Raw genomic sequence first — 25,766 nt, forward strand, 5'->3', positions numbered from 1 at the left:
CATTTGATTATATATTTGTAAAACCTGCATTTGTTTTTGTTTGATTGCGAATTGGTTACTGTTTTAAGTATTACATTTGGAAATTTAATCGATAACATACCTTTTAAATGGAGATAAATCCTCTTAAGTAAGGGTGTGTTTGTTTTGCACTTACTTTTGTGTTTGCAGTATAAAAAACACAGCAAAGCGTTTGATAACTGTAAAAATTGCATTTTATATTATAGGATCCACTAAAAAATTGAGTTTGAAACGCAGTTTTCATCAAGCAGTTTTTACATATTTTTTTAACTGAGTTTCGTAAAACACTATTTGTTTTTATGTTTCAAAACTATTTTTGAAAAAATTTGATAATTTTTTATTTTTTCTTTGCTTCAAATTAATTTTTTTTGTGTTTTTAGATAATTTTAATGCACTAATATCAAAAATAATTTTTAAAAAATAAAAAATACATTATTTTAATGCATTTTCAAGTAAAAAACACTTTAAAAAGCAACCGTGGCCACATAATTACCAAACATTTTATAAATGTTTTCTGCTACACATAAACATTAACCATAATTTTATCAAATACGTATCTAAATTCAATCTAAATCCAACTAACTACAGTTAATTATATTTTTTTAAAACTTATTTTTTTTAAATCATAACCACAAAAACTACCTTGAAAAAAACACAAACTAAAACTAGATGCTCACCGCAAATAAAATGTTGAACTCTGCCCCCCTTTCCCTTCAAAAACCAAAGAATGCATGCACCTCCATGTTTATATTGAATTTTGGTGCATGAGGAATGGTCACCATCTCCAACCCAGCTAAGGGATTGTGGATTCATTTTATATAAACACCTCTCTTTTTTGTCATTTCTTTTCAATATGGAATTTTATCCTGAAGGAATGGGACTGATTCTTTAAGAAAGCAGTAAGCCGACGACTACTTTTCAGTTACCCCATATAGTAGAAGTGTCTTCTTCGCGGATGCAGCAGTCGAGCCACATCGAGAGAGAGGAAAAAGGAACTGCGCCCTCTGTGCTCATGCTGATTGCTGACTTGATTTGGCTAACAAGTAAAAGCAAAAGGCAGCGTGGACCATCTGCCCACTGCCTGCATTGCAGCCTGCCACACGATATCCCAAAAGGGTAGTATGATTGGCTGTACCTTTTATTTTATATTTTGTTTGAGTTTCAGTGCTTTATTTATTAGTAATTATTTGTAAAAGTAGTGAAATTATCCTCTGAAAGAATGTGATAAAGATGTAATGAACTGCATGAAACCCGCGAGCAAAAAGGTGCTAGCTAGCTAGTATCGTGGTATGTTTTCTCTTCAATTATTATCTTGCTCAGAGACTTGCTTCTCTTTTTAGATTAGTTTTTCTGCAGGAAGCCACGCGCTTGGACTGTAGTAATAATTACGATCTACAAATAATATAATGTTTTTCGGATTTCTACCTTTTTCATAGTATTGGAATATATCGTGTAGTCCCGGCTAGTCATTTCAGCTGTCACAACTCACAACTCACAACTCGCTTGCAAAGTCATCTATTTTCTTTGTCCAAACTCCCCAGCTTATTATAAACTACGAAGCCCATGGGGACAAGAGATGTTATAAATCACTCACTCTACGGACTTCCTTCTTTGAGGGGGGGAGGGAAAGAGAGAACGAAAGAGAGCAGGCTAGAGCACTTCAACAATGGAGAAGAACATGGAAGAGCCCTTGTCAAGCCAAAGGGAAATGACCCACCAGCACACTACCCCCAAACATTCAAAGGGTGGTCTCATTACCATGCCATTCATTATTGGTACGTTTTCTGGTGAATCTGATGAGGGTTTGAAGTTTACTGGATGAACTTTCATGATGTTTAATTAGTCTTTGAATCTTGGGTTTTGGATTTTACTACTGCTGACAGCAAATGAGGCATTTGAGAAGGTAGCAAGCTATGGATTGATACCAAACATGATACTGTACCTGATGAGAGATTACAGCGTGGGAGTAGCGAAGGGGACCAGCATCCTCTTCCTCTGGACTGCTGGTACTAATTTCATGCCAATTTTGGGAGCTTTAATCTCTGATTCATACTTAGGTCGCTTCCTCACCATTGGCCTGGGTTCCATCTCCAGTCTCTTGGTACTTTTTTTCTCTTTTCATGTTTTTTTTTCCGATTCCTTTCATTTTCTGGGTCAATATCATCAATTATTTAAAAGTGAGATAGCATGATTGGTGTTAAAACTTAAAAGATGCTAGATGCTTTCATTGCTGTCTTGGATCTCTTAAAAGTGGATTTGCATCACATTCTTGTTTTGCTTACTTGCTTATGGACAACTAGAGGTTCCACTAAATTCCTGTTCTTGGTTAAAGACTTCGCAGCAGTACTTTACTGATATTCTGATACCATGTCTCCACAATATATTCATAAATGTACCAAAAGATTTCATTTTAGCTTGTTTTCCAAAAGACTTTTTTTTTTTTTTGGAAAAGGTTTTCCAAGAGATTAATTAATCTCTTATACAGCGTGTAGATAGCTCTTCACGACTGGTTTAAGCAAAATTGGGATCTTAATTAATTGAAATGCCCAGCCCCACCATAAAGTATGATAAGATAGAATATAATTAGACAAGGGAGGATGTCTTCTTGTTTCTGATATCATGTGTGTGTGTACAGGCAGGTCATGTGATTAGGTATGCACCTTTACCTTGTTGGCATCCAAAGTTAGAAGCTTTCTTACAAAAATAGCACAGTTGCCTCGCATCATCATCATGTGATTCTTACGTGGATAAAGTGTGCTTGGAAGTTGTATGAGAAAATAAAAAAAACAAAAAAAAAAAACAGCATGGTTTATGAATAATGCAAGCTGCAAGTTGAGAAAGAATTCAAACCTTGCTCTATGCAAGGAAGTGTAAACAGTGAAGGTAGACATCGTACAGTTTATTGATCTAGCTAGGATGGGGGACCAGCCTTGGGCTGGCTGTGCCCAACTTATATCATGGTGGGTTCGGCCAGTAGGCCTATAAATTTTGGGATTCTGCCGTCTCTATTGGGCCCAAAATAAAAAGGGTAGCGAGTTGGGGGGTTCTTCTGTTTTTTTTCCTGAATCATAGTGTTTTTGGGAATTTTGGGTCGAGAAAAAAGAGAACCCAAAAGGGACATCTTTTTAAGGGAAGACAGACAAAGATGGAAGGAAAAGGGAAAACAGAAAATTCTGCCAAGTTGAGCAAAGTTGCTATGGCTTGGTGGTCACCTGCACCGCACCTAGCTTTTGTTAAACATAATTTCATTTTTTTATGAATTAAAAAAGTTTTATTTATGAGCAGGTTGCTAAAGATTTGTGTGCCTGCATTAATTAATTAAGATTGCATATTGTCTCAGACCCTGGAGATTAGTTACAGTTGAAGCTGTTCTTAACATGGACAACATTTCTAAAATGCATGTATATTAGCCACTCTCACTCACTATGACCAATTCAGATATCATGTGCTTAGTATTATTATTATACTAATTGAGCACAAGTTTTGGATGATTCAGGGAATGATCCTACTGTGGTTAACAGCAATGGTTCCCAAAGTTAGGCCTCCTCCCTGTGACATAACAACTCAAAGCTGTAAAACCCCAACAACGGGCCAGATGACTCTGCTGTTGTCCTCCTTCGCATTGATGTCCATTGGAGCTGGTGGCGTTAGACCATGTTCCATAGCATTTGGTGCTGACCAATTGGACAACAAATCTAACCCGAAAAATGAAAGGGTCTTGGAGAGCTTCTTTGGCTGGTACTATGCCTCGGCAGCTATTTCTGTCTTGATTTCTCTGACGGCTATAGTTTATATTCAAGATCATCTTGGTTGGAAATTAGGATTTGGAGTTCCTGCAATCCTTATGTTCCTCTCTGCTTTGTTGTTCTTCTTTGCTTCTCCATTTTATGTAAAGCAAAAACCAAGTAAAAGCTTGTTCACTGGCTTTATACAAGTGCCTGTCGTTGCTTACAAGAACAGAAAACTCGCATTCCCGCCCAGAGACTCTGATGGTTGGTACCATCACAAGAGGGACTCAAAGTTTATTGCGCCAACCACCAAACTAAGGTATAATCATGTCATCATCCTCTTAATTAGCCTTTCGTTTTTGTGCATGAATGAAGCATTTACGATTTTATAAAATTTAATGCTACTAGGTTCTTGAACAAGGCTTGCATCATCAGAAATCCTGAACAAATAGCCTCAGATGGATCGGCATCAAATCCGTGGAGTCTATGCACAATAGAGCAAGTTGAAGAACTCAAGGCGCTTCTTAAAGTCATCCCATTGTGGTCCACTGGGATAATGATATCCATAAACATTAGCCAAAGCACTTTTCAATTGCTCCAAGCAAGTTCCATGGACCGACACATTTCTTCCAGCTTTCAAATCCCAGCTGGCTCTTTCGGTATGTTCACAATCATCTCTCTGGCAACATGGGTTATCCTCTATGATCGCGCTATCCTTCCCTTGGCATCTAAAATAAAGGGCAAGCCAGTGCAGTTAGGTGCTAAACTAAGGATGGGAATTGGCCTATTTCTCTCCTGCATGGCCATGGTAGTTTCCGCAATAGTTGAGAGCATTCGGCGAAGGAAAGCAATCAGGGAAGGGTATTTGAACAATGCTCATGCGGTATTGAATATGTCTGCAATGTGGCTTGTGCCGCAACATTGCTTGAATGGATTGGCTGAAGCCTTCAACGCAATAGGCCAAACAGAGTTTTATTACTCGGAGTTCCCTAAGAGCATGTCTAGTATTGCAGCTGCTCTATTCGGATTAGGAATGGCCGTGGCAAACTTATTAGCAAGTGCTATACTAAGCGCGGTTGATAAGCTCACTTCAAGAGGGGGCAAAGAGAGCTGGGTTTCAGATAACATTAACAAGGGTCATTATGATAACTACTACTGGCTTCTTGCCATAATGAGTTCTGTTAATTTGCTATATTTTCTAGTATGTAGCTGGGCTTACGGACCTTGTGTGGAGCGAGTAATAAAGGTCAGTGATGAGGGGAATGGCTTTAAGGAGGAAGCATTATCTAATATAAGCGCTATTGTTAAAGACGAAGTATAAGGCTTCGATCATGGAGATGAGTTATCTCTGAAGTTTAGAACTGGCTTGATTTGTTTTCAGTATTGTTGGTGTGATTGAAGTTATGAAATGTATACATACCTACATGGTGTGATAGTGGTTAGGATATATTATCATTTTTGCAATTAGCATAATATATATATTTCCTGTGTGTAAATGTTTACTCTTTATAATCCTATCTTACCATACTTGAACATGCATGTACCTTATCTTTTATATCAAAGAAATGCAGTGTCTTGAATTGAATGATTGAATTTGATCTTGATTTGTGCATGATTTCCTCATTGTATGAATGAAACCAAGTTTGATCGTTACATCATTTGAAAATCAATACAACATGGCCACCTTTCCAAGACCATTGTTCTGTCCCAGTGGCATCTATCAATCATAATTCACACCCCACGTTCATGGTGTAGCTAGCAATGCCAATAGTTATCTCTCTTCTTCTCTCTATTATGAAGAAGGTGTTTGAACTCAAGATGTTTTAACTGAGAAATGATACTAACATGAAACGAGTTGTGACTCGTAGGCTCTACGAGTCCTCCTTGTTGAATCATGCGAGACCTGCTATCAAAATTGATGAAAGCAGGAAAAACAAAACAGTTGCGTGGTATGCTTCTGACAGCCACAGACTGGTGAAAAAAATTGACAATTCATGGAGCCACTCCTGATGAACGTCTCCTCCTGTACCTGTACTGACCATTTTGAAGATTAATCAAAAGAAAAGGCGGAGTTATCAGTGTCATACTGAGGAGTAGGCCCTCTCTCTGATTATGACATTCTTCAATTATCATTATTATACGTCCCTGTCATATCTGTAGAAAATAAAGGTACCCACTTTCCGGTGTCCCCTTGATTTTTTTTTATTTTATTCTTTTTCAACTGATAGACACTGATTTTCATCATCACAGGACCTCCAAGCCACCATAGGCTTTAAGCCCAATTACTCTATGATTATATTACAATAGAAATATCAGGGTAATCAAAACCCAGCAAAGTGACAGTATTTCTTGTCAAGGCATTCAACATTACTCGAAAAAAAGTTTAGATATCGAATATTTTTGTATTTGGTAAGCTAAGAATTCTTAAATTTCCAAGAATTTGATATATCCGAGGATTTTTACTTTACTTGTAAGATAAAAAATGCAATTCCCTTCTACATCTAATACCAAAATAATTATTCATATCATGTAATTTGTTATTAGATTTATTGTTTTACTTGGAGATCATAATTTTCTAGAGTTAAACTTCATCATATACCAACGTGAATAATAATTTTTATTTTCAATATCAATCACAAATACTACGTGAATAATAATTTTTATTTTCAATATCAATCACAAATACTATCACATTTAAATAGTTATATTCCTAACAATCATATTTCAAGAAAACATCTTAGAATGCATGATAGAAACACCTCCTAAAAGGGGAGATTTTATGGACTAGTGATGAAACTGTAAAGAACTCTCGTTTCTCCTCCTCCTCCTTCTTCTTCTTTGTTCTTGTTTTTTTTTTTTTTTTTGGTTATTTCTATTAAATTAATCAAGTTTTCCGCTCGAGTGATTAGAATAGTACAGCATGTTGAAGGAAGGCAGTCCCAACAGACTAACTACGTACTAGCACCACTGAGTGGTGTTGCAGCTAGCGCAATGATCATGTTCTTCCTTAGCAGTGCATGATCATTTGGCACTTAAGATATTCAAGCACTAACCTGTGTCTGTATCTACCAACTCAACCATCATCGCTGAGTTTTATGCCGGTCCACTTCTACCAACCATCATTTCATCACTTGCTTGGGCTGCCAATAATGTTTTGAAAAGGAATTGTAGTATAATATGTATGACCAACTCACTCGAGAAATACAAAGCGGCAAACCGAGCATGAAAGAATATGAAGAAACTGTCCTTGAATGCTGCCAATATATTTGAATGAACTGTCCGTACAAGTTTAAAAGCTGAAAGAGAACTTTGTACAGATAGTCTCGCTAGTGCCAAAACATCTGCAATATGCTCATCTCAATGGAAGAATGCCTTTCATAATTGACTATCTTTTCGTACAAATGAAGGCAGCTGGACATATATTACTCTTCAAGTTGAAATTGAAAGATCTTAAAAGGAAAATGAAGTTTGAATCAAGTATAAATCACGTTTCAAAGTATCAAGAAGAGTTTATTATTTCTTTTATGTTGAATGAGGAATACAAGCAAATATATTTAGTATTGGAACAACCAACCAGTTCCTACAATTAAGCTATTCTGTCTATAATATTACTTCTGTAATTAGGAAAGAAATAGTATTGTTCCTCTAATTAATCTATCCTACCATATACATTAATACTAAGAAAGGAAAGAATTCTTCGGAACAGGAAACCTGTAGAAAGGGAAAGAATCATAAGGAAGAGGAAAGAATCATAATATTTCAACACTCCCCCTCGAGTTGGTGCATGGATATCCCACATGCCCAACTTGTCTAGAAATTTTGAGAATACTTGCTTTGAAACTGCCTTGGTTAGGATATCGGCTAATTGCTCATCGGTATGAATTTTTGGTAACTCCACAATTTTTCCATCCAACTTTTCTTTGATGAAGAATCTGTCCACCTCCACATGCTTGGTACAATCATGTTGTACTGGATTATGGGCAATGTCACATGCTGCTTTATTGTCACAATATAATCGAATTGGTTGTTCAGGAGGATAGCCCAAATCACTTAAGAGAAGTCTTAGCCATAATGCTTCACAAATTCCAAGAGACATACCTCTGAATTTAGCTTCTGCACTAGAACGTGCTACTACATTTTGTTTTTTGCTTCTCCATGTAACAAGATTGCCACCTACAAAGGTAAAATATCCTGAAGTAGATCATCTGTCATCTATTGATCCAGCCCAGTCAGCATCAGTATATGTATCTATATTTTGACAATCTATATTCTTTGTGAATAATATTCCTTTTCCAGGAGCAGCCTTCAAATACCTCAAAATTCACATAACTTCATTCATATGTTACTCTCCAGGATTATGCATAAATTGACTGATAATACTCAATGCATATGCAAGATCTGGCCTTGTGTGAGCTAAGTACATCAATCTTCCTACAAGTCTTTGGTACCTGCTTTTATCAACTGGTATCTGATTAGGATCAACATATAATTTCAAACCTTCTTCCACTGGTGTATCAGCTGGTTGACACGCTGACATACCGGTCTCTTGCAGTAAATCTAAAGTATATTTCCTTTGGGAAAGGAAGATACCCTCTCTAGATCTAGACACTTTGATTCCAAGGAAATATTTCAACGGTCCAAGATCCTTCATTTCGAATTCTTTGGATAAGTAATTCTGTAAATTCTTCCTCTCCTCGAGATCATTTCCCGTAACCACCATGTCATCCACATATACAATTAGTGCCGTGATTTTATCCTGTTTTCTCTTCAAGAATAATGTGTGATCTGAATTACTTTGGTGGTAACCAAAGTCTATCATAGATTTTGTAAATCTTCCAAACCATGCTCTTGGAGACTATTTTAATCCATACAATGATTTCTTTAATCTGCATACCTTTTGGCTATGTATTTCTGGTATCATGCATCCTGGTGGAAGATCCATGTAGACTTCTTCAGACAACTCGCCATGTAGGAAGGCGTTTTTCACATCAAACTGTTGTAATGGCCAATCCAAGTTCGCGACTAGGGATAACAAAACCCGGACTGTGTTGATTTTTGCTACTGGTGCAAATGTCTCTGTATAATCAATCCTATAGGTTTGAGTGTACCCCTTTGCCACCAATCTTGCTTTAAAACACTCAATTGTACCATTTGCTTTATACTTTATAGTAAAAATCCACCGACACCCAACTGGCTTTTTTCCAGGTGGACATTCAACCAGCTCCCATGTCTTATTTTTCAACAACGATTCTATCTCTTCATTCATGGTTGCTTTCCATCTTGGATCAGTTAAGGCTTCCTGCACACTGTTAGGAATAGATACAGTAGATAATTAATTTAAAAATGACATATTTGATTCAATCAAACGATGGTTAGACACATAATGACTCATGGGGTATTTGACTCTACTTGAAAGTTCAGGTTCATATGTAGGTTTAGGAACAGCTCTGGTATGGCGCTGTGGTAGTGTTTTAATTGACTCATTTATAGGAGCAACCTCGGCAGACAATTGGTTTGGTATGTTACTTTCATCCCTTTCTTGGCTGATCACCTTAGTTTGTGAGTCATCACTCCTAGTCTCCATGATACCCATATCTTGATTACAACATTCATTATTAGTATCTCTATATAGATCCACATTCATCCTTGTATCCACTGTACTACTCTCATCTTGGTTATTCAGCAGAACATCTGTAGGCATATGGATTTTATAGTCTAGAGTCTGAAGTTCATCCTGATACTCCCCTTAAAGTTCAAACTTAGAAAAATACATTGAGTCTTCATGAAAAACCACATCCAGTGTGATAAATGTTTTCTGAGTTGGGGGATGATAACAACGATAGTCTTTTTGATGAGTAGCATACCCAATAAAAACACACCTCAATGCCCGAGGTTGCAACTTGTTGCATTGATGTTTATGTAAATGGACGAATGCCACACATCCAAATACACAAGGAGGTAGGTTTAGGGTTGCTGGAGACACAACACCTTCTATAAGGGCTTCAGATGGTGTCTTGAAAGCAATAGTGCTAGAGGGAACCCGATTGATCAAATAGGCTGTAGATGTGAGAGCTTCTCCCCAATAGAACAATGGTAGATGAGCTTCTATTAATGAAGCACGGACTACCTCCAATAAGTGACGATTTTTTCTTTCAGCTACCCCATTTTGTTGGGGTGTATGTGGACAAGTCGTTTGGTGAATGATTCCATGGGTTCTCAAGTACTGCTGAAGTTCACAACCTATATATTCTCCACCATTGTCACTACGAAGAACCTGAATTTTTGCATTATATTGAGCACTCATCATTTTATGAAATTGTTGAAATAACACATTTACGTCACCCTTGGATTTCATCAAACACACCCAAGTCACCCTTGTACAGTCATCAATAAAGGTAACAAACCACCGAGATCCACTTAATGTAGGTACCTTGGATGGTCCCCAAACATCTGAATGTATTACCATAAAAGGAACTGAGCTTCTATTCAAACTTAGTGGAAATGAAGCACGATGGCTTTTTGCAAGTTCACAAACATCACACTTAAAGCTCAAAGTATCATATGTTGCAAATAAATTAGGAAATAATTTTTTTAAGTACCCAAACGAGACATGCCCCAATCGTCGGTGACACAACCAAATATCTGATGACTTCTTCTCTCCTTGAGAACCATCTACTGCCAAGGCTTGACGCAACTTATCTGAACTTTTTGACGTCAAGTCGAGGTAGTATAACATCCCTCGTTTAATACCATAACCAATCGTCTGCCTTGTTTGGATGTCCTTAAACACACAAGAGTTAGGCCAAAAAATAACAATACAAAATAAGGCAATGGTTATTTGGGAGACAGACAATAAATTATAGTTTAAAGAGGGAACAATTAAGACAGAATCTAAACTCAAGTCATTAGTAAGAGGTATTGATCCTTCCCCTCTAACCGGATTTAAAGTACCATTAGCAGTTGAGACACATTGTTTGGAGGATGGTTTGATTAATGATACTTGACTAGAATCAAATGTCATGTGGTCAGATGCACCAGAATCAATTATCCATGCACTATTAAAAACAGGTGTAGAAACATTAAAAAACTTACCGCTGTCATATGAAGCCTTCCCAGCAGTATTAATTTCGTCATGTGTTTCGACAGTTGTTGCAGTAGGAGTTGTCATCTTCGATGTCTTCTTTCGTGGATCGCGACTATGATCCCACCAATCTGGATATCCCACCAGTTCAAAGCATTTGCTTTTAGTATGACCATTTTGATCACAATGACTGTATTTGTATGCAGACTTATCAGCCCCATTCTTCTTATGATTATACCTTGTTCTCTCCTGCTAATATTTGCTAGATCAGTTTTGGGCCACCATTGCTGAGGTTTCAAAGTGTTTTGTTTCTCCATTCATCATTGTACGTCGGCTGGATTCACGACGGATTAGTGCATAACACTCTTCTAGTTCAGGAACTGGTTCCTTTCTCAGAATTTCTCCACGGATTTGTTCAAAGTCATCATCTAATCCAGCAAGAAAGATATGCACCCTCTGCCGCTAGACCAGTTTTCTATATAATTCAACATCTTTCTCACTCTCCATGATCACCTTATCGCGATGATCTAATTCACCAAAGATCTCAGTCAGTTCCCCATAATACATAGACAACGTTCTGCCCCTTTGTTTGGCAGAGAATGCTTTCTTGTTTAAGGCAAAAACTTGTAACTCATCTGTTCCATCATAGAAAGCTTTAGAGAGAGCCTTCCAAATATCACAAGCTGTAGGTAAGCGCAGGTATCTCTTCATTATTTCTGGAGACATAGACATCAAGAGCCACCTCTTGACCTTTTGATTGTCTGCATACCATTTTTCGTATCCCTCTTCTTCCTCTGCAGGTGTCTATGTGCCACGAATAAAGGAGAGTTTCTCCTTCTCAGCAATATGCATTTCAATTATTTGAGACCACATGTCATAGTTTGTTTCATTGAGTAGAATCCCTGCATTAAAAGAGGATCCTTCTGATTGAATAATAATTGGACCAAGTTTGTTACCAGAAGCTTCAACATCTGATCTGTTCATGGTGGTGTTTGAAAAAGAAAGAAGAAAAAAAGAAGAAGAAGAACCTTTAGGGTAGGCTCTGATACCAAGTTTGAGTCAAGTTTCAAAGTATCAAGAAGAGTTTATTATTTCTTTTATGTTGAATGAGGAATACAAACAAATATATATAGTACTGGAACAACCAACCAGTTCCTACAATTAAGTTATTCTGTCTATAATATTACTTCTGTAATTAGGAAAGAAATAATATTGTTCCTCTAATTAATCTATCCTACCATATACAGTAATACTAAGAAAGGAAAGAATTCTGCGGAACAGAAACCTGTAGAAAGGGAAAGAATCATAAGGAAGAGGAAAGAATCATAATATTTCAACAAATGAAAGAGGATTTTCTTGTCATATAGAAAACAGATAATGCAGGGCTACAATTGAAATCTTTAATGAGCTGAAACCTCATGACAACTCGGCTAGATTCATGCCAATAATAACAAAATGGCAAGACACAGACAATGGTTTCTTCCCACCTAATTAAGCTAAATTCTCTTGATTGGAAAGAACAAAAAATGCATATCAGTTGTAACTTGTCTAAAGTCAGCTTGCTGGCCGTATTTGTATCATTATGCGAGGCCATCCATTGCTTGCTCAGAGCAACAAGTTCCCCGGTACTATTCCCTGTAGCCTCAATGACCACTGATGCTATCCGTCCTATGTCCTCTAAAACATTTGCCTCTAATTCAACTTCTTCCTGCCAGTAGTGAATAAGAAGAAAAGAACTGAAGGAACACGCATTGCATTGTTTTCACTCTAACCTACTTCTCCAGAGTAACAAAAGTTTCTAGCTTTCGTCACACTGATAGAATTTCCTCCTAAAGTTTTGAAGATGAGACCAGGGCCCTTCTCGGGTGAAGTTGGGAATTTTGTTTAAAACATGATTAATTAATGATTATATTTTAGACCAAATTAAAAATGAAATATATTTATTTTTGGTGTTAAAATTTTATTGGGATTTAATCTAAAATATAAGTTTTTTTAACATGATTTAAACAAGTGATAAGTGGATGAGAAATTAATTTAAAAAATCTTGGTGGCTAAAAGGAAAATTGATCTCAAAAAATTTTTAATTGACATGAAAAAATTTAAAACCCTTTAAAAACTTTTATCTCAAATAAAAAAATAAAAATTTTGCTTGTTATTTATTTAGTGGACATGAAAAGGGTTAAAATTAGGTTAAAAAAGTACTCCAGCTCTTAGAAGCATAAAAATTTGGATTTAAACTCATACATGTGCATGGCTCGGCCTTGGCATAAGCTTTTGTTTGCTGCAAAATAATAATTTTTTTTAACTATAAAATATTGTTTTTTGTTAATCTAATTCATTTTTTCAGCTCAAAAAATCTTATTTAAAGTTAAAAAATTTCAAGTTTAATTATGATTTTATAAAAGGTAATCAAAGCTCATAATGAAGGGAATTCTATTGGTTTTGGTTTCTAAAATTCTATATAAAAAAGAGCTGAATAAGAGTATTTCTAGTTGATTTTTTCTGTACTATTTTGGACAAAGTTTCTACAAAAACTTTTACTCCTTTTCGACCCAATTTTCCAACATACTCCTTGTTTTGAGCTCTACCTATGCTCTTTTGTTTCTTGATAATCTAAAGTTAAGTTAAGTTAAGTTCTTATAGAGTATTACTAAGTTATAATTTCTTTGAGTTGGATTGATATTGTTTTGAAATACACCTAAATAAGATAGTATTATTAGAATTATGAAAGTCTTATTGAGATCGATCGAATCTTTTACATCAAATAAAAAGTGATAAATCTTTAAAAATAATTAATTAATTCTTGACAATAATAATAACTTTATATATTTATGGAGATTGAACAAGTATTTTATACTTAGTTTTTGTTTAAGTATGATTAGTGAATGTTAGGATTGTGTTTCAATTTATATATTAATTTACTTAGTAAGAATGATAGTTTTTATAATGGTTATAAAATTATCATATTTTTATAATAGTGCAGTGCATGATCATAAACTAAACATCTACACTAAATTGTCTAATTAATTTAATAATTTTTATACAACAAAATAAGTACTAGATAAAGAAAGTGAATTGGTTGAATCTTGGCGCCGTGGATAAAAAGGAAATGTTGAAATCAGTAGATGCTTTGACATGGCCACCACAGGAGTAAGCAGCAGTAGAGCGTGTTTGGCAGTGTGATTGTGGATGTTTTTCAAATAATTTTTCATGTTAAAATACATGTCAATGATATTTTTTTATTTTTTAAAAATTATTTTTAACATCAGCACATCAAAACGATCCAAAACATACAAACTATATTAAATTTTAGTCAAAAAACAAATTCAATTTTTTTGAAAACACAGCCGCAGCCGCGTTCCCAAACGGGACCATAAATCTATCAACGTTGCCATGGCTCCAACATGCCAGTTCCCATCTGCATCCTAACATAATAAATATTACACATGCAAATCACAATATATCTGTTTGTTAGGATATAAACTAAGAGAAAACAAGAGAGAACGCAAGTTCCAAGGCAACCCACTAAAAAATTTGACAGATAGCAACGACAACGCTGCCGGAATATTTTGGTATTTTAATTCTGATATAAATACCCATGAAAATTCTCATCTATAATTGCCAATGGAATTTGTTCCATTGATAATTTTTAATAAAAATTTTGATAAAATAAAGAAAATAAAAAATTAATAAAAATTTCATTGGGAATACCATCAGAAATTTGACATGTCAATATTTTCCAACGAATATTCTGTTGAGAAAATTAAATAAAATAAAACCTGAAAATTCCCTCACCCTTTTTCTTCTTCTTCCAACCTAAAAAAAAAAAAAAAGCCCCCTCCCCCCGTTTTCTCACAAATCTAGCCTTCATCCTCACAAATTTAGCCATCTCAAACCGTTAGCATCAATCTAAGTCTATAAATAGAGCCAACATCCCTTTTTCTTATTTAATTTCTTGTGAAGTTTTACCACACTGAGTAAAAGCAAACTTATTTATTTTTAAAAAAATTATTTATCTTTTAGGTTAATTTTTTGAAATTCTTTGTAGTTTGCTTGAATATTTAATTGTTTTAAGCTTTTTCGTAGAAAATTTTATTGTATTAATATATGATTTGTATGTTAAGGTTTGTTTGACATTTGAAGAAGATTTCATTTTTCATTTGATGAAATTAAATTTGTAATTGAAGAAATTATGGGTTATTTAAAGGGAATCAATTATATTTGGTCAGTTTTATTGTCAAGTTAAAAATTTAAAAAAATTGATTTTTTATGGAATTGATAATAATAAAAAGGTATTAATTTAGATTGAATAAGTCTGAATTGAACAAATAATGGATAATTAGCTGGTACCAATTATCTCTTGTTAATTTTATTTCTTAGTTCACATTTTGACATAAAATTAAATTTGTGTAGAAATAATAATTAGTTATTGGATTATAAATTCATTTTAAATAAAAAGTTGAATTTTGAATTGATAGTTATATTATTAATAAATATTGTCATTAATATTTTATATAGATTTCATAAGTAATGGATGATCATTCTTAGATATATCAAGATTTTTTTGGGTGGTTGTATAGGCAAGATTATCTTAAAAGGATTGGGAGTTTTATTAATTTTGTACTTTATAATATGAAGAATATTAGTAGAAATAAAATTAGATATCTATGTGCAAAGTGTAAGAATAAAAAATTTCATCATAAAGATGTTGTGACGATATATCTATTTAAAAAAAAAATCGTTAAGAAATACTTATGTTAGTTTGTACACAAAAAACCTTGTGTTCCTTACAAAACCATGGAAGAAATGATAATTGGCTCAACTTCTAGTTCAAACAACATACATAGGTTTACAAATAATAATAGTAATCATTATAGGAGTATGGTGATAAATGCAACGAGAATGAATTGTGATTATTTAGGTGAACATTCATGTAATATCCTTTTAGATAAAGAATACAATTGCAGATGCAACTAGGTTTTTTAAACTTTTAAAAGATTATGATGAACCAGAATAGGTGTAGAATTCACAAGAAATTGTCGGCTATTACACAAGTGTTTGTAATCAAGTTAGATTATGTGTCAAGTGATACCAGTTATGATAACATCCTAAAATGGGCAAAAAACATATTACCTAAAAAGAATAGACTGGAAAATAACTTCTATGTTGCAAAATCTATGAAGGAATCACTTGTCCTAAGATATGCAAAAATTGGTATGTGTCCAAACTTTTTCATGTTGTACAATAATATATATAAAAATTTTATCGAGTGCAAAACTTGTCAGCATATTCAGTATAAAGTCAATAATGAGTAAAGAAATGACACTTATAACATATAAAAAATTAAAATATTTCTTAATTACTTCTAGGCTGCCAATGTTATTTATATTTTCAAAAACTGTTGAGCATATGACATAGTCTCATTCATATAATGAGAGATGGTCTTATTCATATAATGAGATACATAGAGTCATGGTGCATTATTTTAATGGTGAAGTCTTAGTTTGAAACTCATTGATAAAATTTTGAAATGTGTTTCAATGCAAGTTTTAGTTTGAGGTATTTAATGTGCTTGATTTTTACTATATTTGTAGTTTTAATTTTATACTAATTTGTTTCTAATCTCTCTATTTTATATATTTTTATTTATATGTAAAAACAAATAAATTCATGGAATCATGTATGAGAAAAAATTATCATTCAATCCTGAATTTTAACTAAGCCTTAATCCTAATTGGATTTAGACTCCTCTTATTAAAGAAACCTATTTAGAATAATTAAATAAGAAAATTAACATTGAAGAGGTCTGGTTACCTTGTATACATGTTTTGGGAAAAGAAAAAAGAAAAGTGAAATTTTCTATAAATTTATTTATAAATAATTAAATAAGGAAATTAACATTGAAGAGGTTTGGTTACCTTGTATACATGTTTTGGGAAAAGAAAAAAGAAAAGTGAAATTTTCTATAAATTTATTTATAAATAATTAAATAAGGAAATTAACATTGAAGAGATATGGTTGACTTGTATACATGTTTTGGAAAAAAAAAATGAAATTTTCTATAAATTTATTTATAAATATTCAAATTAAGCGGTATTAGTAGCAAAAGAATGATAAGAAAAAAAAATAAAAATTTTCTCTATATATTGCTAGAACTAGAAATCAAGCCAACTATCATTTCTTCTATGATTTCATAAAGAACACAGTTTTTTGTGTGCAAACTAAGTATTTCTTAACAATAGAAAACTCATCTTGGTGGCCAAAAGTTGAGTGAACGACGACTCCCCCTCTCCTTTCTAACAGAAACGGAAAGATAACACAAATGAATTTATATATCAAAATGGATTTTTTAAAATTTAAAGGGACCTAAATTGTATATATTGCGTTATTTTTAAAGATAGAAGACAAAAGTGTATTTTTCATTTTAGTTCCCTTTCTTTCAACTTCACCCTTGACTAAGAATGCAGTCGTAAACAATTAAATCATATAAAATAAAAATTTAAGAACCAAAATGAATTGTTGAAAAATACATAGTATGTCCACGGTGCTTGTGAGTGTATGAACAATGTCAGCTCAACAGTAAACATCCCATGCCTTTTAGATTTTTACTTAATTTTTCCATAAATAATGATATTCATGTCACAACAAACCTCAATCAAGATGTAAAAAATATCTCAATGGGAGACGACCTAACATGGCATGCCATGTCATGCTGTCTTGACCTCATATCTATTTTCCTCTCGAGTTAATGGTTTAGCTTGGCAAAGGGATAAAAATGATGCAGTTTGCAAACCAAACAGAAACTTTGGAAATAGCATCATGTTATTTGGAGCCTAGATATACTCTTGGATAACAAATGATGATGTGACCATGCTGAGAGCTCTTATTTGGTTCTAACCTGGTTCCAGTTCAAATAGCTGCACATACCTGAGAGCCTACAAATCGAAGCATGTTTTCCCAATTACTGCACAAGTGTTACTGCTTAAAATCAATCACAATACGAGGAAAACGTCAAGAACAAGTATCAGTGGCGCTAACCGATTTAATTCAAACAGCAGCAGCAACTTGGGAGTCTACTGATTTCAGCACCTCTTCACCCATTTCCTTGCATCCTACTAATTTCTGTATAAAAGTTACCCGTTATAATAAATCAGAAAAGAAGGTCCTAAATATATATTGTAATCATAAAAATGCATTTCTTAGGAACTTTTTAGGGGCCAAGGTCGAAAGAACTTGTCATGATTAAAATTTTCCTATAATTAATATCAGCAGCAGCTTTTGTTGAAAATAGGCACCTCAGCCATTTTTGTTGTGAGGGTGTTAAACTTGAAATCAGTTGCATTTCTAGTTAATTATCAGTAAACAAACCCCCAGTTACACAATAAAAGCAATGGAATGGAGATGAAGGCACATACATTTCCAGCTGAGTAAATATCACCAGTTCGAAAACCCTTATTCAGGGTATCCAAGACTGCATTCTCAATTCTCTTGGCAGCATTTTCTTCCCCCAGACCATACTTCAAAAGCATTGCAGCACTCAGAACAGTTGCCAATGGGTTGGCCTTATCCTACATATTAGACCAGAACACTCCAAATTAAGAGTTACGTTCACCTTCTATCAATTCTTACTTTTCTTTCTTTTCTTCATTTCTCTTTTTCTATTTCCTCTTGTTTTCTTGCTTTAAAAAAAAAAATTGATATAAATAAACTCAGCATTTAAACTTCAACTCATAAGGGTTGCAAAAGCAAATTCACAATTTTCTTTTAGCATAAAGTACTTGAATAATAGCAAGATGTATTATTAAAGAGAAGAATGAACTCAACCTGGTTAGCAATGTCAGGAGCAGAACCATGTATTGGTTCAAAAAGTCCAGGTCCCTGTGCCATTTTCCAAATAAAAATTAGGTTTAATGTTTTGTCATGTAAAAGGAACACTAAAATTTCTTCAGAAAGGGAACTGAAAGGCACTGCAATAAATTCTTTAGAATGCGACCAAAACTTTGGATTAATTAAAAAGAAGATTTAAGTGATTTTCCATACTGATGAACCAAGACTAGCAGATGGAAGCATCCCAATACTTCCAGTAATCATTGAAGCCTCATCAGATAGTATATCGCCAAATATGTTGTTCGTCACTATTGTGTCAAACTGCAATGTCATTGTCAAACATTGTAAGGCTGCCAATTATCATCAGTTCAACAGCTTTACTTTCCAACCTTGTTCAAAGAGCATCAAATGAAAGTGCAGAGAGTTAATGCCAGTTGGTTCTAAAGGAAAACCTGTTTTGGATTGCGGACAAGCTGCATTGCGGCATTATCAACATACATGTGTGAAAGCTCAACATCAGGATATTCTGCCGCTATAGCGATCACTCGTTTTCTCCAAAACATTGATGCCTAAATTTTTTTTGAAACAATGGCACATTAACTACTGTTTGTAGCATATTTTTGCTTGTTAACTACAGAGATGAACATTCCAGTTGAAAAAGAAGATGCAATTCCAATTCACTGATTAGTGCCAAATAGGATATTGCAAATTACTATACCATAGTTCCAAATACAAACATCATCTGTGCCAAAAATGTGTCAGGTCGACTCAAAATTTTGTTTTTACAAAAATAATAAAGATGATTAACAGCAAAAGCAACACTTTGAAAACAGGTTGCATGAGCATAACATTATAAATAAAAAAATTTGGTGCATGCTTTGCTAAACCAATAAAGGTAATAAAAATTCCATAAATGTCTGAAATAAGAGTAAAATGCCAAAAGTTTAAGTCTTGTAACTGGAAATTATAACAACTAACCCAGACTTGTAAGCTGGAAATTGTAATAAGTAACCCAAAGTAGTATCGATGGATATGACAACCATTTCATGAAGTAGGTCATTGAACTTTGGCGACAATCATATTGGTTTAAGAATCAAACATCAAACTAGATTCATAGAAGTTTTTCCGAGCTCCCTAAACAATAATTTCAGGATATAATAATCATCTAGACATAGCGCCCGCGCACGAATAGGATACTACATGATGACCATTAACTACAATGTGCTTGAGACTGCATTGCAATCATAACCATACTTTGGCAAAAGCATTGACCTCCATGATTTTTCAAAGCAGAGTTGAGATTCTAGCGTATGCCCCAATACCTCATTCCAAACAAGAGCCAAGCCAATAAAAAAAAAATTGATAAAAAAATTGATAAAAGAAACAAAGGAACTGCTCTAAAGATGTGTCGGCCAACTGATGCATGAGCTTTTATGGAAAAATAAAAATTTACCTTGGTTATTTTAATATCTTCTTATTCACTTTAGGAATTTTATTTTGTCCTATTTCAAGAAAATAATTTTTCTATTTAGTTTTCCTATTTTATTTTTTCTATTCAGAATTATTAGGGTTTTCTAGTTTTCCTATATAAATAATTATAATAGCCTTTTAGTAAATGATACTTGGATGAATAAAAATTAAATATTTTGGAAGTCTTATTATGGTTATGATGTTCTTGGTCTTTGAAAGTTTTTGCTTTTACCAAACCCTGTTGATCTTTTAAATGTTTTGACTTATAACAAACCTGTTATCTTCACTCTTGGTTGGGTCACTAACTGATACCAACGCCCGTCATTTTATGCTTAGAAAAACGAGATTTCTCCAACTAACTTCTTGATAACTAATAGATTTAACAGCCCAAAGCTAACTGGGAAGTGATTGGGGGGGGGGGGGGGGGTTGGTTCATTTTCTATGAAAGCAAACACACTTGTGGTTTGCAAACAGAGATATTGATTTGGCTCCAAAAAAGTTGCAATTTGCTTAGAACATAAAACGATAGCCAAAGTTTTCAAGTCCCATGTGTTGCACCAAATTTCAGTACCCAAGATGAATTAAAATATATATATATAAAAGAAGAAAACAGCAGACTGTCACATACCTCCAAGACATTTGCTTTGTCAACTGAGCAAAGTTTTCCATGTCGCTTCCTAGCAGTCTCAAATGCAACACGTGCAATACGATCAACCTGGTTCAAGATTGTTTTTCATATTAGCCAATCATTTATGCAAAATTCAGAAGAAGCTGCTGGACAATAAGAAAGAGGTATCAACTTTCAACAAATGATATTATTTATGAGGCAAGAATTCACTCTGAAAGGGGAAAAAAAAAAGGGAGATTCAAATCTTATTGATGTAGCGGCTTGACATACCATCAGTTCAACAAATTAGGTGGATAAATCCAGACATCGCATCTTGCCAGTAGATTGAGCAAGCACATACATAATATGTGCATACATACATACATGTGTGCATGCCTGTATACATACATATGTCATGTATTTCTATCTTAATATTAATACAAGGGCACCTATAAAACAAAAACCTTTCAAAGGGACCTAAATGATGAACTGCATTGTATACATGCCAGGCCCGAGCAAAATGTATTTCAAATCTTTGTTTCATTTACTAATAAAAAGGAAAGTAGATGCACATCACATAACACAGACTTTTCAATTAAAGTATGAAAAGACTGTTACTATCAATGCCCCTCAACCTTATTTGTAAATTGAACTTAAGTTGGAAGTGCCACCACAACTAGCCTTTTTAACATTTCAGATACCAGAGACATCAGTTCGCAACCTCTTAGTTTCCCAATGTGAAATGATGATCTGATATCTTTGCGCAGATCAACTCAAAAATGCTTAGGAGAAAAAAAAATCATCAATAAATAGATTTTAGGCAATGGAGTTACAGATTGGAAAAATCATAGCTATTTACAATTTGACATAAGCATCATTAAATATATCAGGTCTAGTTGGTATTAACTAAACTGTTACCCAAATGTCATGATCTACAGCCTGAAAATTGAAAAATTCAGCAAAAGGAAAAGGAAAAACATGAAAGTAAATAGTAAATCCTTATGTATGGGCTTAAAAATGGGATAGAAAACCAGGCATTAATTAACTTTACCAGTAAGAGAAGTGTATCAGAAATCTACCTCGTATGTAGCATACACCTCGGTATTGAAGCCTATCTCTTCACCATCTTCATTGGTGCCAAAACCCCTTGGCTTCCCAAAATAAATACCTATTTCCAACAACAAAATAAGTTGCATGTTTACTAGACAAAATGATAAAGAGCCAATCTGTGTGATTCTGATTAAGTTCAAAGAGCACTGACCTCCAGTAAGCTCTCTTACAACCATTACATCAACACCTTCAGCAACCTCTTTCTTTAAAGTTGAAGCATCCACTAGCTGAAAGAAAGCACAAGATACAGTGTCAGATTCTAAATGGGGTCAGGCATACAATACCACCTCTCATAGCTATCCATTAATTCCATTTTTCTTTGATAACAAAAGCAACATTAGACAGTTACAAGGGGCCTAAAGGTAAGCCAGTCTTGATTTTTTCTCAAATGTTTCACATCCAGTAAGGCATGAATTCATTCCCCAGATATGAAGTTGCAGATTAACTCTTAATCATCCAAAAAAGGGTTTAGAAAGAAAAGGAGGACTTTTATCATCTGATATTCTAGTAAAATTTATAAAACAAAATGACTGGTGCCAAAGATTATCTTTTCTGGAGACAAGACTGATCACATACATTAAAGACCTTGAAAGAGTGGTTATTTAACAATGAAGCATGCTTCCACTTCATATATTGATGTGCCTAGCCTCCTTTTTACAAAACTACATCGCACTCCAGATTACTGTAAGATCTCTCACCCACAAAGAAGGCAAAAGGGACAAACAAGCAAACAAACACTTTTCGTATATTTATTTCCGAAACAAGCCAGCTACCATCAATGAATTCTGTAAATCAAAAGCCTGTTTTTTTATAGGAAATATTAGTTATGCCCTTAAGACCACATGCAGAAGACAAGAACTTAAACATGCTTCACTTGGAAGTGATAGAATCACAAACATGCCAGTGTAATACGAAGCAAAAAAAAAAAGTAAATTAAAATCATATCTAATAAAATGCTACCTGTGGCAAAACAGTTGCTGGCCTCAAATTCGCAAAGACCTCAAGACCTTCTCTAAGCTGAAGCAATCCAGTCTCTGGCTTCAGATGTTTTTCATTTTGATCCCATTTGTACCTTCAAGCCAACACATAACAAAGCAAAGCAATAATTTAACAACAATGAGAGAAATGAAAGCGAAAAGAGATAATTTAAAAAGAGATAAGCACCCTCCAATGGCTCCAAGAAGAACTGCGTCAGATTTCTTCGCTGCCAAAAGGGTTTCGTCCGGCAATGGAACTCCAACCAGATCCAAAGCAGATCCACCCATAGGCATTTCTTGAAAGTTAAATTCAATCCCTGAAATATGCAATAAAACAGTTAATTAGGGAAAACCCTAAACCATGGCCTATCAAAATCTTCTGTTAAAAACAGTAGGATAAAAAAGAAAACAAACAATCAAGACTAACCTGGTTAAGACGTGTAAAAAAATAACTTACCAGTCTCAAATAACCCTAATAACAACACATTTCTTTACATTTAATCTCTGTTCTTCAACTTCATTTTATCAGCAAGCCGATCCACACAGACATAGACATCAAACTTTAATTTTTATCTCTTTTCTTCTACTTCATTTTATCAGAAACCCGATACATACACATAGACATTGAACTTGAAAATCCAATCTCTTTAAGAAGCAATGAACATCTGATGGGCTACTTTAAGACTAATAATCAACCACTGATTCAACTAGCAACCAGTTGAAACCCAACTAAGCATAATATCCAACAGGCCATTAAAAAGTGCTATAAATCTCAATATATAAAGAAATGACAGGAAAAATCTGCATTGATGACTCCTTTAACCCAATAAGTACATTAATAAAAGTGTACATAATGGTGAATTAATTAAGATTAAAGTTTCAATTTTCTTCAAACAGAAAGTCGAGGCGCGGGCTAGCAGGTGTTAACCTTCAAGAGACCCAGCAAGGTTGAGTACGTTTTTGGCGACAGAGATGACTTCGGGACCAATGCCATCGCCAGGGAGAAGAGTGATGGAGTAGCGTTTGGATGGCTTGGTGGTGGCAGCGGCGCACCTGATTCTGCTTGGTCTCAGGGAGGCAGGTTTAAGAAGGAACATGGGTTTGATTGGATGCAGCGCATTAATCTGCATAGAGGAAGCAGAAGCAATCATTGGACAGTGAAAGAGGAAGCAACGACGCTACTGTAGTGGAAGAGAAGCAGGAGGGTTTTGTTTTGCCTTTGGGTCGGCTGGAAAAGAAATCGTGATCCCGGGGAAGTAAAGAACCCGCTTGTTTTTTTTTCATAGAAATGTTTTCAAAAGAATTTAAAATTTTTTATTTTTTTATTATTATAATATTTATATGTTAAAAATAAATTAAAAAAATAAAAAAATATTATTTATTGTATTTTGAAATAAAAAAATATAATAAATAATTCTCTTAACCCCATTTATATTAAATTAAACAATAAATAAATAAAAGCATATTTGATCTTCTCCTTTTTCAATCGATAATTTCTCTCTCTTTCTTAACACAAATCAAACACAAAAATCTTGTGAGGATATGAAATTATTGGATAAATAGTAAATCTTTACAAATTATAAGAACCAAATTTTCTGTCTCAAATTGAAGCTTAGAAAGAGCCATGATCCATTGATGTGTCTGTGGAATCCATGATGGTTGGTAAACTTGAAGCGAGTGGGAGATTGGATTTGTCCTGCTAATCGAGGTCCGGTCCGTCCACGGAGAACCGTCGTGTCCCTGAGCAAGAAGACGATTTCCGGCATAGATTAGTCTTCACAAGCCCATCCAATCTTATAAGCTTGACCGCGCCTGTTGGTGGCTCGGACTGGAGTTGCAAGCATGATACATGATTCGAGTACAAAAATTGAAGTAATTGGATACCAAATTATATAGTAAACCAATTACAAAAATTGAGTTGCGATATTAGTGTTGTTGCGCTAAACTACGACCTGCTATTTTCACTTAAATTTGTTTTTTTTTTTTTGTTTAAACTTTAATATTTAAATATTTACTAGATTTTAGTTAATTTGATCAAATCAAGTTGATTTATTAAAAAAAAAAATTCTTCCAATAATTATATATTCTGTATATAAAACTCACACTCCGTATCAAATGACTTGAAAATTGAAATAAAGCACCACCACTGATAAGCTTTATTGCCAAAAGAAAAAAATATATATAGTCGGTTTTTTTCATAGCAATGAAAAGATACTTAAATTAGTTGACTTGCCTAGTCTAGTATTCAGGATATGAATGCTAATATTAATTTGTGGATATGAACTTTATAATATATATTTTTAATATTAAATTATAAAAATTAATAACAATAAATATTATATATTAGTTATAAACTTTATTATTTGGGGATATAAAATTAATTATAATGTAGCCTGATAAAATAAAGATTTTCTTATGAAGAAAAATATGTCTTGAACTTTAAATGAGATTATCAAATAGAAACATGATATAAAAAAAATTATCAATCAATAATGTAGCTTGCTATAGGTAGGGTGTATTAGGGTGATGTATCTTTTCTTTGCACAACTAGTTTCTTTACTCAGACTCTCGTAGACCATTAAATTTTTTAGTCACCGTGATATTAGGTGGCGACTCTTTTAAAATCATAATTTTATGATTAATTCCATAACCCTTCAATTAAGGAAGAAAACCTACCATTCGATGCAGCGCACGCCTTGACACCCTTGTTCTCATAGTTTCTTATGGGTGTAACCATAACCTCATAGAAAATAAATAAAAAAATTATGAAGCCTAAATTTCAACTAACTCAATGTTAAAGAATGAAATATAAAAAATTAATTAGAAAAAAGGAAAAAATGACACGAACCAACTATGGTTATTCTGTTAAACTCGCGATATAAGTCATGAAATCATGACAAATTTATAGAAAACAAATCAAAAAAATCAAGAAACCCTACTTCTAATTT

General features: G+C 33.9%; 2 protein-coding genes across 4 annotated transcripts; one reads left to right on the forward strand and one right to left on the reverse strand.

The window, feature by feature from the left end:
- Positions 1 to 1,514: 1,514 nt before the first annotated feature.
- Positions 1,515 to 5,242, forward strand: LOC133671307 (protein NRT1/ PTR FAMILY 1.2-like). The gene is made up of 4 exons (XM_062092028.1): positions 1,515 to 1,793; positions 1,902 to 2,119; positions 3,515 to 4,065; positions 4,155 to 5,242. The coding sequence occupies exons 1-4, from the start codon at positions 1,685 to 1,687 to the stop codon at positions 5,065 to 5,067; spliced, it is 1,791 nt and encodes a 596-aa protein (XP_061948012.1). The 5' UTR covers positions 1,515 to 1,684; the 3' UTR covers positions 5,068 to 5,242.
- A 12,158-nt stretch (positions 5,243 to 17,400) lies between these two features.
- Positions 17,401 to 24,089, reverse strand: LOC133671332 (3-isopropylmalate dehydrogenase, chloroplastic-like). Of its 3 annotated transcripts, none has more exons than XM_062092066.1 (12): positions 23,747 to 24,089; positions 23,006 to 23,135; positions 22,802 to 22,913; positions 21,993 to 22,068; positions 21,811 to 21,899; positions 20,753 to 20,839; positions 19,107 to 19,223; positions 18,868 to 18,975; positions 18,652 to 18,705; positions 18,243 to 18,395; positions 17,866 to 17,949; positions 17,401 to 17,762 (listed from the first exon to the last, which is right to left on the reverse strand). In XM_062092066.1, the coding sequence occupies exons 1-11, from the start codon at positions 23,967 to 23,969 to the stop codon at positions 17,875 to 17,877; spliced, it is 1,224 nt and encodes a 407-aa protein (XP_061948050.1). In that variant the 5' UTR covers positions 23,970 to 24,089; the 3' UTR covers positions 17,401 to 17,762; positions 17,866 to 17,874. The 3 variants fall into 3 exon arrangements, with proteins under 3 accessions (XP_061948050.1, XP_061948042.1, XP_061948060.1); XM_062092058.1 differs by having other exon boundaries at positions 17,401 to 17,791; XM_062092076.1 differs by having other exon boundaries at positions 17,401 to 17,805.
- Between the last annotated feature and the right edge of the window lie 1,677 nt (positions 24,090 to 25,766).

The sequence above is a fragment of the Populus nigra genome, chromosome 1 (genome assembly GCF_951802175.1).
Source record: "Populus nigra chromosome 1, ddPopNigr1.1, whole genome shotgun sequence".
Classification (NCBI taxonomy): Eukaryota; Viridiplantae; Streptophyta; class Magnoliopsida; order Malpighiales; family Salicaceae; genus Populus; species Populus nigra.